The sequence below is a fragment of the Argentina silus genome, assembly GCF_951799395.1.
Source record: "Argentina silus genome assembly, chromosome: 3".
NCBI classification, from domain to species: Eukaryota; Metazoa; Chordata; class Actinopteri; order Argentiniformes; family Argentinidae; genus Argentina; species Argentina silus.
The window spans coordinates 598,275-613,274 of NC_139657.1; the positions used below are offsets into that span (position 1 = coordinate 598,275).

General features: G+C 47.2%; 2 protein-coding genes across 3 annotated transcripts in view; both read left to right on the forward strand.

The window, feature by feature from the left end:
- sf3b3 (splicing factor 3b, subunit 3) overlaps nucleotides 1-7,556 on the forward strand; it is a gene marked incomplete at its 5' end in the record, with an annotated part of 15,279 nt that extends 7,723 nt beyond the window's left edge. Inside the window, 8 exons of the mRNA XM_083665642.1 lie at nucleotides 243-448; nucleotides 1,083-1,239; nucleotides 2,181-2,306; nucleotides 4,885-5,097; nucleotides 5,216-5,314; nucleotides 5,454-5,597; nucleotides 5,761-5,865; nucleotides 6,106-7,556. Coding sequence (XP_083521768.1) covers nucleotides 243-448; nucleotides 1,083-1,239; nucleotides 2,181-2,306; nucleotides 4,885-5,097; nucleotides 5,216-5,314; nucleotides 5,454-5,597; nucleotides 5,761-5,865; nucleotides 6,106-6,246 — 1,191 coding nt within the window. The 3' untranslated portion in view covers nucleotides 6,247-7,556. The remainder of the gene's footprint in view (nucleotides 1-242; nucleotides 449-1,082; nucleotides 1,240-2,180; nucleotides 2,307-4,884; nucleotides 5,098-5,215; nucleotides 5,315-5,453; nucleotides 5,598-5,760; nucleotides 5,866-6,105) is intronic.
- A 4,823-nt stretch (nucleotides 7,557-12,379) lies between these two features.
- il34 (interleukin 34) overlaps nucleotides 12,380-15,000 on the forward strand; it is a 17,769-nt gene continuing 15,148 nt past the window's right edge. Inside the window, exons 1-3 of one of the 2 annotated variants that reach the window (XM_083666976.1) lie at nucleotides 12,380-12,692; nucleotides 14,126-14,202; nucleotides 14,923-15,000. The exon at nucleotides 14,923-15,000 is cut by the window's right edge and continues 74 nt beyond it. The gene's annotated coding sequence lies outside the window, so the exon portion shown is untranslated. The remainder of the gene's footprint in view (nucleotides 12,693-14,125; nucleotides 14,203-14,922) is intronic. The other variant, XM_083666975.1, reaches the window with a different exon arrangement.

The window sequence follows — 15,000 nt, forward strand, 5'->3', positions numbered from 1 at the left end:
CATGGTTGTTCTGTGGAATAGTGTTTGTGTTTGTGTATCGTCTGGTTCATTATGACTCCTGGCTGCAAGCCAAGTTTCTGGGACAATAATGGAAACTGAACACGTGCGCAAAGTGAACACCCCAACCAGGCCTCTGGGTGGGTGGGTGTGTCTGAGTGGGTGTGTCTGTAGGTGGGTGTGTGTCTGGGTGTCTGTCTGTGTCTCTCTTCATCTCCTCGTGGGTGTGTTGCTGCCCCCTGTAGGAGATGGTGGAGGCTGCAGGGGAGGATGAGAGGGAGTTGGCAGCAGAGATGGCCGCTGCCTTCCTGAATGAGAACCTTCCGGAGGCCATCTTTGGGGCGCCCAAGGCCGGGTCGGGTCAGTGGGCCTCGCTGGTCCGCCTGGTCAACCCCATCCAGGGCACCACCCTGGACCTGGTCCAACTGGAGCAGAACGAGGCCGCCTTCAGGTGAGGGGGGGGGGACGACGACCTGCCTTCAGGGGAGGGGGGGGGGAACCTCCCTTTAGGTGGGGGGGGGACGGACGCGGGAAGCTGCCTCTGGGGGGGAGTAGGAGAAAGGGTTAGTTGTGCTGTTGAAGTGATGAGTTTCTCATGTCTCTTCTCTGACTGTCAATGGAGAGAAATAGAACATCTCTGATCTCAGCCTAGACACACACTCAACTACACACATACAGAACTACACACACACACACACACAGGTAGGGTCTCACACACACACAAATCTTGTAGAGACTTGGGGGGAATAACTTATGTATGTACTCTCCTGTAAATAAATTAAAAAATAAATAAATACAAAATTCTTCCTTTCTTCTGGCATTGTGACTGCCTACAGCCCTAACCCCTAACTCCTAACCCTGGTCTGAGCATTGATGACTTTATCTTCTGATGACTGATGGATAGATGATTCACTTACTGAAACACATCGATTTGTTGTAAGTCGCTTTGGATAAAGGCGTCTGTTAAATGACATAAATGTAAATGTAATGCTTAGATTTCCCATGCTGATACCTCCCTCTCCCTCTCCCCCCCTCCCTCTCCCCCCTCCCCCCCCTCCCTCTCCCCCCCCCCCCCCTCCCTGTAGTGTGACGGTGTGTCGTTTCTCCGGCGGTGGGGATGACTGGTATGTCCTGGTGGGCGTGGCCAGGGACATGATGCTCAACCCCCGCTCAGTGGGCGGCGGCTTCATCTACACCTATCGGCTGGGAGGGGCGGGGGACAAGCTGGAGTTCCTCCACAAGGTGAGACACGCACACGCACACAGACACACACACACACAGACACGCACACACACACACAGGCACAGACACACACACACAGACACACACACAGTCACACACACAGTCTTCTCCCTGCCCTGGAACTTTGGACAGGTAACACACACACGCACACATGTACACACACACACACATGCGCGTACACACACACACACACAGGAAGTGAGTCATGTAATCCGAGGGTTTCTTGGCCGACCGCGATGCAGAGCAGGAATTCCCCAAATGTTATTTTGGAACTTTTTCATGGTTGTCTGTGAGAACTGTTAGTGCACTGTCATTCAGTGCCCCCCCACCCCCCTACACACACTCACACACACTCACACACACTCACTCACACATACACACACACACACACACACCCCACACCAGCTGTGCTCCCCAGGGACAAAGTGTACTCTCTCTTGAGTTTGTGGATGCATTGTGACACCCCCCTCCCCCCACCACACACACACTCACACACACACTCTCACACACACACACACACACACACACTCTCTCACACACACACACACACACTCACACACTCACACACTCACACACCCCCCCCCTCCTCCTCTCATCTCTTAGAACAGAGATTACCAGAAGATGAAACTCAGCTGTCAGTTTCGTTTGCGAGCAGCGCCGGGGAAATCAGTCTCTGTAACCATGACGACGGGGGAGGGGGCAGAGGCAGATCCTGGGTCTTTCAGATCCTGCTGAATAGGATTGTATAGACAGACCAGGGAACACACACACACACACACCGAGATCAGCACTCCTACTCTGAGACGCATTGTCAAGGGGTCCACCGCGTGTGTGTGTGTGTGTGTGTGTGTGTTTATCTTTCCATAGTCCTTGACCAGTTTCAGAGCGGTGACTTAATAAATAACAGCCAATGATGACTCACGGGGTGTTTTGATTGGCAGACTCCGGTGGAGGATGTGCCATTGGCTATCGCCCCGTTCCAGGGGCGTGTCCTGGTGGGCGTGGGGAAGCTGCTCCGCATCTACGACCTCGGGAAGAAGAAACTGCTGAGGAAGTGTGAGAACAAGGTGAGACACACACACACACACACACACACCTTCATACTATACACACACACCTTCATACTATACACACACACCTTCATACTATACACACACACACCTTCATACTATACACACACACACACACACCTTCATACTACACACACACACACACACACACCTTCATACTACACACACACACACCTTCATACTATACACACACACACACCTTCATACTATACACACACACACCTTCATACTACACACACACACACACACCTTCATACTACACACACACACACACACCTTCATACTACACACACACACACCTTCATACTATACACACACACACACACACCTTCATACTATACACACACACACACACCTTCATACTATACACACACACCTTCATACTATACACACACACCTTCATACTATACACACACACACACACACCTTCATACTACACACACACACACACACACACCTTCATACTACACACACACCTTCATACTACACACACACACACCTTCATACTACACACACACACACCTTCATACTATACACACACACCTTCATACTATACACACACACACACACACCTTCATACTACACACACACACACACACACACACCTTCATACTATACACACACACACACACCTTCATACTACACACACACACCTTCATACTACACACACACACACCTTCATACTATACACACACACACACACCTTCATACTACACACACACACACCTTCATACTATACACACACACACACACACCTTCATACTATACACACACACACACACCTTCATACTATACACACACACCTTCATACTATACACACACACACACACACCTTCATACTACACACACACACACACACACACCTTCATACTACACACACACCTTCATACTACACACACACACACCTTCATACTACACACACACACACCTTCATACTATACACACACACCTTCATACTATACACACACACACACACACACCTTCATACTACACACACACACACACACACACACACCTTCATACTATACACACACACACACACCTTCATACTATACACACACACACACACCTTCATACTACACACACACACCTTCATACTACACACACACACACCTTCATACTATACACACACCTTCATACTATACACACACACACACACACACACACACACCTTCATACTACACACACACCTTCATACTATACACACACACACACACACACACACACACACCTTCATACTACACACACACACCTTCATACTATACACACACACACACACACACACCTTCATACTACACACACACACCTTCATACTACACACACACACACCTTCATACTACACACACACACACACACACCTTCATACTATACACACACACACACACACACACACCTTCATACTATACACACACACACACACCTTCATACTATACACACACACACACACCTTCATACTACACACACACACACACACACACACACCTTCATACTATACACACACACACACACCTTCATACTATACACACACACACACACCTTCATACTACACACACACACACACACACACCTTCATACTACACACACACACACCTTCATACTATACACACACACACACACACACACACACCTTCATACTACACACACACACCTTCATACTATACACACACACACACCTTCATACTACACACACACACCTTCATACTACACACACACACACCTTCATACTACACACACACACACCTTCATACTACACACACACACACACACACCTTCATACTATACACACACACACACACACACACACCTTCATACTATACACACACACACACACCTTCATACTATACACACACACACACACCTTCATACTACACACACACACACACACACACCTTCATACTACACACACACACACACACACACACACACCTTCATACTATACACACACACACACACCTTCATACTATACACACACACACACACCTTCATACTACACACACACACACACACACACCTTCATACTACACACACACACACCTTCATACTATACACACACACACACACACACACACACCTTCATACTACACACACACACCTTCATACTATACACACACACACACCTTCATACTACACACACACACCTTCATACTACACACACACACACCTTCATACTACACACACACACACACACACACCTTCATACTATACACACACACACACCTTCATACTATACACACACACACACACACACACCTTCATACTATACACACACACACACACCTTCATACTACACACACACACACCTTCATACTATACACACACACACACACCTTCATACTACACACACACACACCTTCATACTACACACACACACACACACCTTCATACTACACACACATACACCACACACACGTACACACACACCTTCATACTACACACACACACCTTCATACTACACACACACAATGACCTCCTTCTTTACATTAGTCATACAAGATCTAAATCATTTAACATCATATTCAATGTCTACCCCTCCCTCCCCTCCCCTCCCTCCCTCCCCCCCCCCTCTCTCCCCCAGCACGTCCCTAATCTGGTGACAGGGATCCACACCATCGGCCAGCGTGTGATTGTGACGGACGTGCAGGAGAGCCTGTTCTGGGTTCGCTACAAGCGCACCGAGAATCAGCTCATCATCTTCGCCGACGACACCCACCCCCGCTGGGTGACCACTGCCTGCCTGCTGGACTACGACACCATGGCCTCCGCAGACAAGTTTGGAAACATCAGCATCGTACGTGGTGTCTGTGTGTGTCTGTGTGTGTCGTATTCAGTGTGTATCGCTCGAAAAGGTTGATATGAGATGTCTTTCTCACTCATTCTCCCCACCCCACCCCACCCCACCCCCCCAGGTGCGCCTGCCCCCCAACACCAGTGATGATGTGGATGAAGACCCCACGGGGAACAAGGCATTGTGGGACAGGGGTCTGCTGAACGGAGCCTCCCAGAAGGTACAGTGTGTGTGTGTGTGTGTGTGTGTGTGTGTGTGTGTGTGTGTGTGTGTGTGTGTGGCTGGTCTGTGAGTGTGAGAATACCTTGGCGTTTCCCTGTTTGACCGTGCCCCCCCCCCCCCCCCACCTCACCCCCCAGGCCGAGGTCATCATGAACTACCACATCGGGGAGACAGTCCTGTCCCTCCAGAAGACCACCCTCATCCCTGGGGGGTCAGAGTCCCTGGTCTACACCACCCTGTCTGGAGGCATCGGAATCCTGGTGCCCTTCACCTCCCATGAGGTACACACACACACACACACACATACATACATACATACATACATACATACATACATACACACACACAGTGTCACCCCCATGTCTAACCCCCCCCTTCTCTCTCCACCCCCTCCCCCACCCCCACCCCCTCTCTCTCCACCCCCCCCCCCCCTCCTCTCTCCAGGACCACGACTTCTTCCAGCATCTAGAGATGCACATGCGTTCTGAGTTCCCCCCGCTGTGTGGCAGAGACCACCTCAGCTTCAGATCCTACTACTTCCCTGTCAAGGTACGGAGGGAGGGGGGGGGGGGGAGTTTTCCAGGGTCATGGCATGGCTGGAGTGGTGAGGGCAGGTGGGGTGGGGGCTGCATTCTGATCCACTGACTGGTGGGGAACCCCCCTCTCTGGCTGGACCAGGGTTGGCGGGGGCGGTCGGCTAAGTCTGTTGAACATGAAAACAGAGAACAGCAGACATGTCTTCAGTCCAGAGTCTGTCTGTCTGACCTGTCTGTCTGTCTGTCCCTCTAGAATGTGATAGATGGAGACCTGTGTGAGCAGTTCAACAGCATGGACCCTCACAAGCAGAAGAGCGTTGCGGAGGAGCTGGACCGCACGCCCCCCGAGGTCTCCAAGAAGCTGGAGGACATCCGGACACGCTACGCCTTCTAGAGGCCACCACACACACACACAGGCCTACACACACAGGCCTACACACACATACACATACAGGCCCACACAGGCCTACACACACATACACATACAGGCCCACACAGGCCTACAAACACACACCCCCACACACAGGCCTATACACACACACACACACAGGCCTATACACACACACCCGTACATGTTGAGACAGACTGTTCTGTTGGAGCCTCATCTTGGCCAACCTGAGGAGGAGGAGCCTCATCACCACTTCCTCTGACTGGCACGCAAACCTTCCAGCTCTGATGCAACTTCCTGTCTCTCTCTCTCTCTCTCTCTTTCTGTCTCTCTCTCTCTCTCTCTTTCCTTCTCTCTCTCTCTCTCCTTCCTTCTCTCTCTCTCTGTCTCTCTTTCTCTCTCTCTCTCTGTCTCTCTCTCTCTCTCTCTGTCTCTCTCTCTCTCCTTCCTTCTCTCTCTGTCTCTCTCTGTCTCTCTTTCTCTCTCTCTGTCTCTCTTTCTCTCTCTCTCTGTCTCTGTCTCTCTCTCTCTCTCTCTCTCTTCCATTTCTGGAGGTTCACGTGTATTATTAGGCCCTGCTAGTTGACAGTGATGACGTGGTAACTTTACCAAAAGTACCTCTGGTGAAATCCGCCCTGTGGCTTTCACACATACAGGGTGTCAAACTGATGCCTTTACTCAGAAAAACACCGTGCATTTACCATGTCAGCCGTTTAAATAGTGAGAGACATGGTTTATAAAACGTCGTGAGTGAGAGAATAGTTCTCACCGTTCAGCTCCGTGTGGGTTTCGTTCGGTCCAAACCCATCTTTTCTTTCTTTGAGTCATCTTGTGTTTTTGTGTCAACGCCTCAGAATGAAATGGACGGTTAGTCCTTAGACTTTTTTTTCCCGGTGTTGTTTTGAATCTTTGTGTGATTTTAGAAGCTGTAGAAGCCGTTTTCTGATGAGCTTCAGTTGTACCTTCTCTGAGAGACGAGCCTGTGAGACAGACAGACAGACAGACAGACAGACAGGGTTCATCGACTCTCTGGGGGGTCGTGTCATGGTGTCGAACACTGAAGGGAAACAGAAATAGAACGAACAGAGTGTACCAGTTTAGTGACAGTGACCTTGAGGGCCTATGGCTGTCTATTGATTGTGTGTGTGTGTGTGTGTGTGTGTGTGTGTGTAGGCCAGTGGCTGCTTGTTTAAGTTGGTCCCATTCCTGTACTCATGTCACTCAGAACCCAGCCGGTCCTGAGAAGAGCAGAGACATCATTCTACACTCGGCATGGAAAATAAAGTTTGTAAATAAAGTTGTTTTTTTATCCTTGTAAAATACCCCTTGTCTGTCACACTTTATTCTGTTATACTGAGGGAGGGGGCCGGGCCAACGGAGTGTTGGGTTGAAGCATCACATCTTGCCCCAGGTCATTGACCAGACGCCTAGATAAAGGATTCAGAACTGTGGTTGGGGGGGGGAGTGGAGGGGTTCTACCAGGATGATCTCAAACACCATTCTTCATTCCATTCCATGCATTACAATGAGCCTGTCCTCTGATTTCTACCTCCACCAGCCTCCCCTGGTAGAAACCCCCCCCCCCCCCCCAAATAAAGCTTCCTTGTCTTGCGGGTTCCCCTATAGAGCCATATTCTGTAGAACCTAGCTGCTTCTGTCCACAGTTCTTCAGATGAACCATTATTTTATAAGCATGCTTTAATGTCAATCATCTGATTTATGGTTGTCAATCTCTCTCTCTCCCCCGACTGGAATGTCTTGGAGGGGGAGGTGGAGGGCATGGTGAACCAGACACAGATATTTAATTGAGCCGCAGGGAGGCTGGCGGAGGTAGAAATCGGAGGACGGGTTCATTGTAATACATGGAATGGAATCAGGAATGGAATACATTTGTTTGATACCGTTCCTTTTCCATTCCATGTGTTATAATCAGCCCAGCCTCTGATTTCTACCTCCACCAGCCTCCCCTGATATCAGTACCTGGTGTGGGTGACAGGGAGGTTAACCAGACACAGATTAAACCCAATCCTACACTAAAATCCCCCTTTAATAGAGATTTATTATTAAAAATGTTATTTAGTCAAAAACTAAGCTTTAATCCATGTCTGGGAAACTGGCCCATAGAAGGGGAGGCAGAGAGAGGGAGAGGAGAGGAGGGGAGAGGAGAGGAGAGGAGAAGAGAGGAGAGGAGGGGAGAGGAGAGGAGGGGAGGGGAGAGGAGAGGAGCCTGGGACTGAGTGTGGAGAGTAGAGTGGTTTTGGGTTACCAGGTGCACAGAAGCCCCATAGAAGGTGACTAACAGAGGGTAACAGAGGTCGGTGACGGTGAGGATGTTTGTGAGCGTGTCCAGAGATGGAGGTCTCTCAGCAGGCAGGAGGATGTGGAATGTGGCCTGTCACCACCACAGTTTGACTCGAGGCTTTACCGGTTGCTTTGTCTGTGCGGGTTCACACACTCATGGGGTAAGATGTCCATGTGGTTTCACACATGCACGCACACACACACACGCACATGCACACATGCACACACTCATGGGGTAAGATGTCCATGTGGTTTCACACATGCACGCACACACACAGACAAACATCCATACATGCACGCACGCACGCACACACAGACACACACTCATAGGGTAAAAGAGATTTCCCCATCTCCCCACTGCTGCAGCCTGTGATTAGGTCTGGGGTGAGGCTTGGGGGTCTGACCAGCAGGAGGGCGGATGTGGGGGATGGTGTGTGTGGGGGGGGGCAGACATCCCAGATATGCATGTTGTACATGTTAGGATTCCTCTAGGTGTGAATCACACATTCCTTCATTAAAGGCTGGTCGTATAAAAGTCACCGCGTGTGTTACTGTACCACCACCGACTGTCAATCACCTCATTAACTTCACATCTGTGTGCTTTTTGGTCATTCATTCTATGATGAAGCCAATTCATATGCAAACTTTCTCATATCGCATGTTAAAGAGGAGTTTCAAAACAAATTATTTTAAAAACACATTTAATATTTCTCGTCAGCTCACCATTGGCATTTGTCCAGAAACATCATTATTTTGCACCACAGAGCCTCATAGATAACCTCAGATACCCTCATAGATAACCTCAGATATCCTCATAGATAACCTCAGATAACCTCAGATAGCCTCATAGATAACCTCATAGATATCCTCATAGATAACCTCAGATAACCTCATAGATATCCTCATAGATAACCTCAGATATCCTCATAGATAACCTCAGATATCCTCATAGATAGCCTCATAGATATCCTCATAGATCCTCATAGATATCCTCATAGATAACCTAATAGATATCCTCATAGATCCTCATAGATAACCTCATAGATAACCTCAGATATCCTCATAGATAACCTCAGATATCCTCATAGATAACCTACTAGCAAGCTTTGATTCGACACAAAACGCATCACTATGAGACTATTCCAGGAAGTCAATCTGAGCTCACAGCTAGTATATCTATGAGGATATCTATGAGGTTATCTATGAGGATATCTATGAGGTTATCTATGAGGATATCTATGAGGATATCATAGATAACTTATGAGAGAGACAGAGAATGAGAGAAAGTGAGAGAGAGAGAAGGAGATACTGTAGATCGATAGATAGATAGACAGGCAGGCATGCAGACAGACAGACAGACAGACTCTCTCTCTGTCTCTCTCTCTCTCTCTCTCTGTCCTCTGGGAATTCCCCAGTGACATCAGGGCGTCTGGCCAGATGAGGCCGGGGTTGGAGGTTTGGAGTTGTTGGGTCTGACTGGATGGAATCCCCCGGCCGCCCTGGTCCAGAGATGTTTATCTCCCTATACCCACCAACTGACATACTTCTGACATAAATACCCACCAACTGACATATTTATCTGTTTGTCTGTTCATCACCAACTGACATAGTCATCTTTATCGGAACCTTGGACAACTGACATAGTAGACACTTCTCTTGCATATCTGACATTATTACCTCTACATTATTACCACTACATTATCACCTCTACATTATTACCACTCCATTATTACCACTCCATTATTACCTCTACATTATTACCACTACATTACCACCACTACATTACCACCACTACATTATCACCTCTACATTATTACCACTCCATTATTACCACTACATTATTACCACTACATTATTACCACTCCATTATTACCACTACATTATCACCTCTACATTATTACCACTCCATTATTACCACTCCATTATTACCTCTACATTATTACCACTCCATTATTACCTCTACATTATTACCACTACATTATTACCACTCCATTATTACCACTACATTATCACCTCTACATTATTACCACTACATTATCACTACATTATTACCTCTACATTATTACCACTACATTATCACTACATTATTACCACTACATTATTACCACTACATTCATTGCACCTTTTCACGATGACTGTAAATTACTGCTGCTACTGACACTGTATTACTATTGTTATTATTACTACAGTCATTACTGCTGCTACTGACACTGTATTACTATTGTTATTATTACTACAGTCATTACTGCTGCTACTGACACTGTATTACTATTGTTATTATTACTACAGTCATTACTGCTGCTACTGACACTGTATTACTATTGTTATACTACAGTCATTACTGCTGCTACTGACACTATTACTATTGTTATTATTACTACAGTCATTACTGCTGCTACTGACACTGTATTACTATTGTTATACTACAGTCATTACTGCTGCTACTGACACTGTATTACTATTGTTATACTACAGTCATTACTGCTGCTACTGACACTGTATTACTATTGTTATTATTACTACAGTCATTACTGCTGCTACTGACACTGTATTACTATTGTTATTATTACTACAGTCATTACTGCTGCTACTGACACTATTACTATTGTTATTATCCGGTCCTTACTGCTGCTACTGACACTATTACTATTGTTATTATTACTACAGTCATTACTGCTGCTACTGACACTGTATTACTATTGTTATTATTACTACAGTCATTACTGCTGCTACTGACACTATTACTATTGTTATTATTACTACAGTCATTACTGCTGCTACTGACACTATTACTATTGTTATTATTACTACAGTCATTACTGCTGCTACTGACACTATTACTATTGTTATTATTACTACAGTCATTACTGCTGCTACTGACACTGTATTACTATTGTTATACTACAGTCATTACTGCTGCTACTGACACTATTACTATTGTTATTATCCGGTCATTACTGCTGCTACTGACACTCCACCCTTATGCACTACTATTGTCACTGTTTAATTATTACTGGATTATATTGTATGAACCAATCATCCTTTATTATCATGTGGATCATAAGCGAATGAATGATTAAATCAGAGGACCTCGAGTGCTAACAAGCACCGGTCTCTCTAACACTGCCCACCTGTGTGTGTTCCTCTACCCAGACAGTCTCTGCAATGTATCACAACACATCTCATTTCAGGAGAACCTTTTCATCACTAAAACAACCACCTAACCGCTGCTGTGGCCGCTGTGGTATTATCTGCCGGTGCTTGTCCATTCCTGCCCAACCCCACGACCACGGGAGACATCCATAATGACCCACGTGGGCGTCAGCGGCGACCTTGGCTGGACTGTAGCGGACTGTACCCCCCCCCCCCTCTCTCCCCCGTCCCAGTACCCGTCCCAGTCCCCGTCCCAGTCCCATGAACCCAATGGACCCTGCGTCTTGGTCGCTGGACCAGCAACATGAGAATTGTAACCTTGTCAGTAGGTTAAATGTTACTGTTGCGTGGTTTAGACACGGTGGCCTGCGAGGGCTCAAATTAGAACTCTTCATACAGACATACAGGCTGCGGATCAACTGTGGCGTTGCGCAATTGTTGTGTTTATTGGTCCTGGCATACGAACACACAGCGCCTATTGTGGCGATAAATTACAGTGTTGCAGCAACCAGTGACACATAATCACAACACAGAGGACAAGTGTTTCGTGAGTGACAGATAGCCTCGATAGATGCAGCAAAAAGTCGGAGCAGGTAAACTAGGAGTTAAACTAAAGTGAAAGTAAAAAACTGTCCAGTGACATCATGTGTCGCTGCGATCTGTAGCCTTTCAGGATTAGTGTGTGCGCGCGCGCGCGCCACAGTCGTTGCGCACTGAAGCCGGATAGGCGCAAAAACTCCACATTCTTGGAGTTTCCAAACTGCTTTTATTCATTTGAAGACGTTGTTTCCGCTCGGCGTTGCAGCGCGCGGTTCATCAGACTAGACCTGCAGACCGCGCTGCGTGTCACACCGTGAGCTGACCCGTGTTTCCTCCAGTCCTCCAGTCCTCGGGACGCGTGGGCCATGTGTGTGAGAGGATGGGCACTGCCGTGATCCCGGGGTGTTGAGTTGCCCGGTGGAGCCAGCTACAGGTGTCTGGTAGTGCAGGAGAAGTCGGTAATGAAACGTTTTTTTCTGGTTGATTTGCAAATATGGAATATTGTCACATGTTTTTGCACTGTTTTTGTATAAGTCGCATATGAGTGTTTTTGTGCGTGTTGAAGCAGAGAACGGGGAGAACAGGAACCCCGACGGTGGTTGTGTTGATGTGCTGTAGAGGCTACAGGCTGTATGGCAGAAGCTACAGGCTGTCCATCATACTTATGTAATGTTTCCTGACAGAGGCCGTTAGAGGCATTTTTCTAATTCAGAGTCTATGGCTCCAAAAACATTGCGTGTCCAGACACGTAAAATGCGCAAGTACATCTGGCAAAGTCCTTTACTTTTGACAACCACGGTGGTGTCTCCTAGCAAACACGACCACGTTGTTGCAACGTTCAGTGTCAACTTACTCCGCTTGGTAGCGGCAACCTTGTCGGACGGTAGCCATTCCATACCGATGAAATAGGCAGCTTTTAATGGTCGCGACAACGTCAGTGAGCGACCTGGAGACCGACGGGCGACCTCGCCAAGGGACACAAGGAAGTGACAGGGGTTATTTCTGTTTCTGCCGACCAGGTGACAACGAGGGCTACGTTTTACCTTACTACATTACGGACGACTATTAAGTTAACTTATTTCACGTATGCTCTAACTAAATATGAATTGTAAATGGAGTTGAATTCATCAACTTTCGTCTGTTATGAGTCATAGTAGTATGCGTCGATCACCCAGTGACTTGTAGTAATAATGGACTTCCAAAGGGAGTGTTTGGGACCGTATACCGTAACATAACCGTGGTAAAGTTTCATGTTGGATATTCGTCAGACATTCGGCTCTTCAAATCTTTTTAAGATATTGTATTTAACGGTGCGTCCAACTGACCTAAGATTGAGCTCATTATGATGGAAAAACGTGGACGATGTTACACAAGGTTGTTTTTATTTCTTTAAACTCCAAAAGCACTTAAACAATACAGAGATCTAAAACCAACGTCATTCAAACCAGAGACACACTGGCAAGGTTGCACAGCCTTTGTTTAGAAAAAAAATGAATTTTTCTTCTATATTTTCAACAGTCTTCATCATTACAGTAATCCTCATTTAGGAAGATGTTGGTCCCTTTTGGCGCGGACTGTTTCTTTGTCCTCCACATGTCTGTTTGATGGTTTCCTGCTGGTTTCCTGCCGGTTTATCGAGTCGAGTATGAAGTCCCTTTGCTGTTCCAGAAGATCAGCCGCCCTCCGTGGAGAAACACCGGCCTCATCGGGGGCTTTTCACTTCCGAGGCGGCAGGTTTTATAGGCCAGCCGCTGTAAAACACTGAAGCGTGTCTTAAGTAAAACGCTGTGAAGCGTGTCTGCGTTTTTTTTGTGATAAATACCAGCTACACTGATTGAAGATTCCCCCCCCCCAACCCCCCCCCCCCCCCCCCCCCCCCCCCACCACACAGGTATCCTCCTCTGGAACAGAAAGATAATACCAAGTGTAAACAGAGAAGAGAGAAAGAGAAGACAGGTTTAAAGACAGGTAAGATACTAAATAAAGGTGGTGGTGTGGAGGAGGAGGGGGGGGGTGACGTTATCACCCATATCCATGTCTCAGAACTCTCATTGATATCTCATTGATATCTCATTCATATCTCATTCATATCTCATTCATATTTCATTGCCTGCAATGTTTTTCCAAGTAGGCCTGATTGGCCCCCATCAGGGGAGGCTGGTGGAGGTAGAAATCGGAAGCATATAGTGTTTGATACCGTTTCTCATTCCGTTCCAAGCATTACAATGAGCCCGTCCTCCGATTTCTACCTCCACCAGCCTCCCCTGGTCCCCATACATATATGTATGAAATGTGAAATGTAAATGAAGTTTGGTGTGGTTTGGGAAGCAGACCTACAGAACCGTGTTGACAGTGTGGTCCATGTGTTGACAGAACAGGAAGAAGGCAGCATTCCTGTGCCAGATTCTATCCTTTTATTCCGGCAGAGATGAGGACACAGTGGCATTTCCTGTGCTGCGTTCTGATCTGTGCTTAAAGCTGCTGCTGTCACAGTATGGCCCTTCAGACAGCCAACCTGTGTGTGTGTGTGTGTGTGTGTGTGTGTGTGTGTGTGTGTGTGTGTGTGTGTGTGCGCATGTGTGCGCATGTGTGTGTGCGCATGTGTGTGCTTGCGTGCATGTGTATATGTGTGTGTGTGTGTGCGCGTGTGCGTGTGTGTGTGTGTGTGTGTGTGTGTGTGTGTGTGAGTGTTTCCAGGCTGACTGAGGCTGGGCGTTGTGGGGAGCCAGAGACAGAGAGAAACCCCCCCCCAGGTGTGGAAGTGTC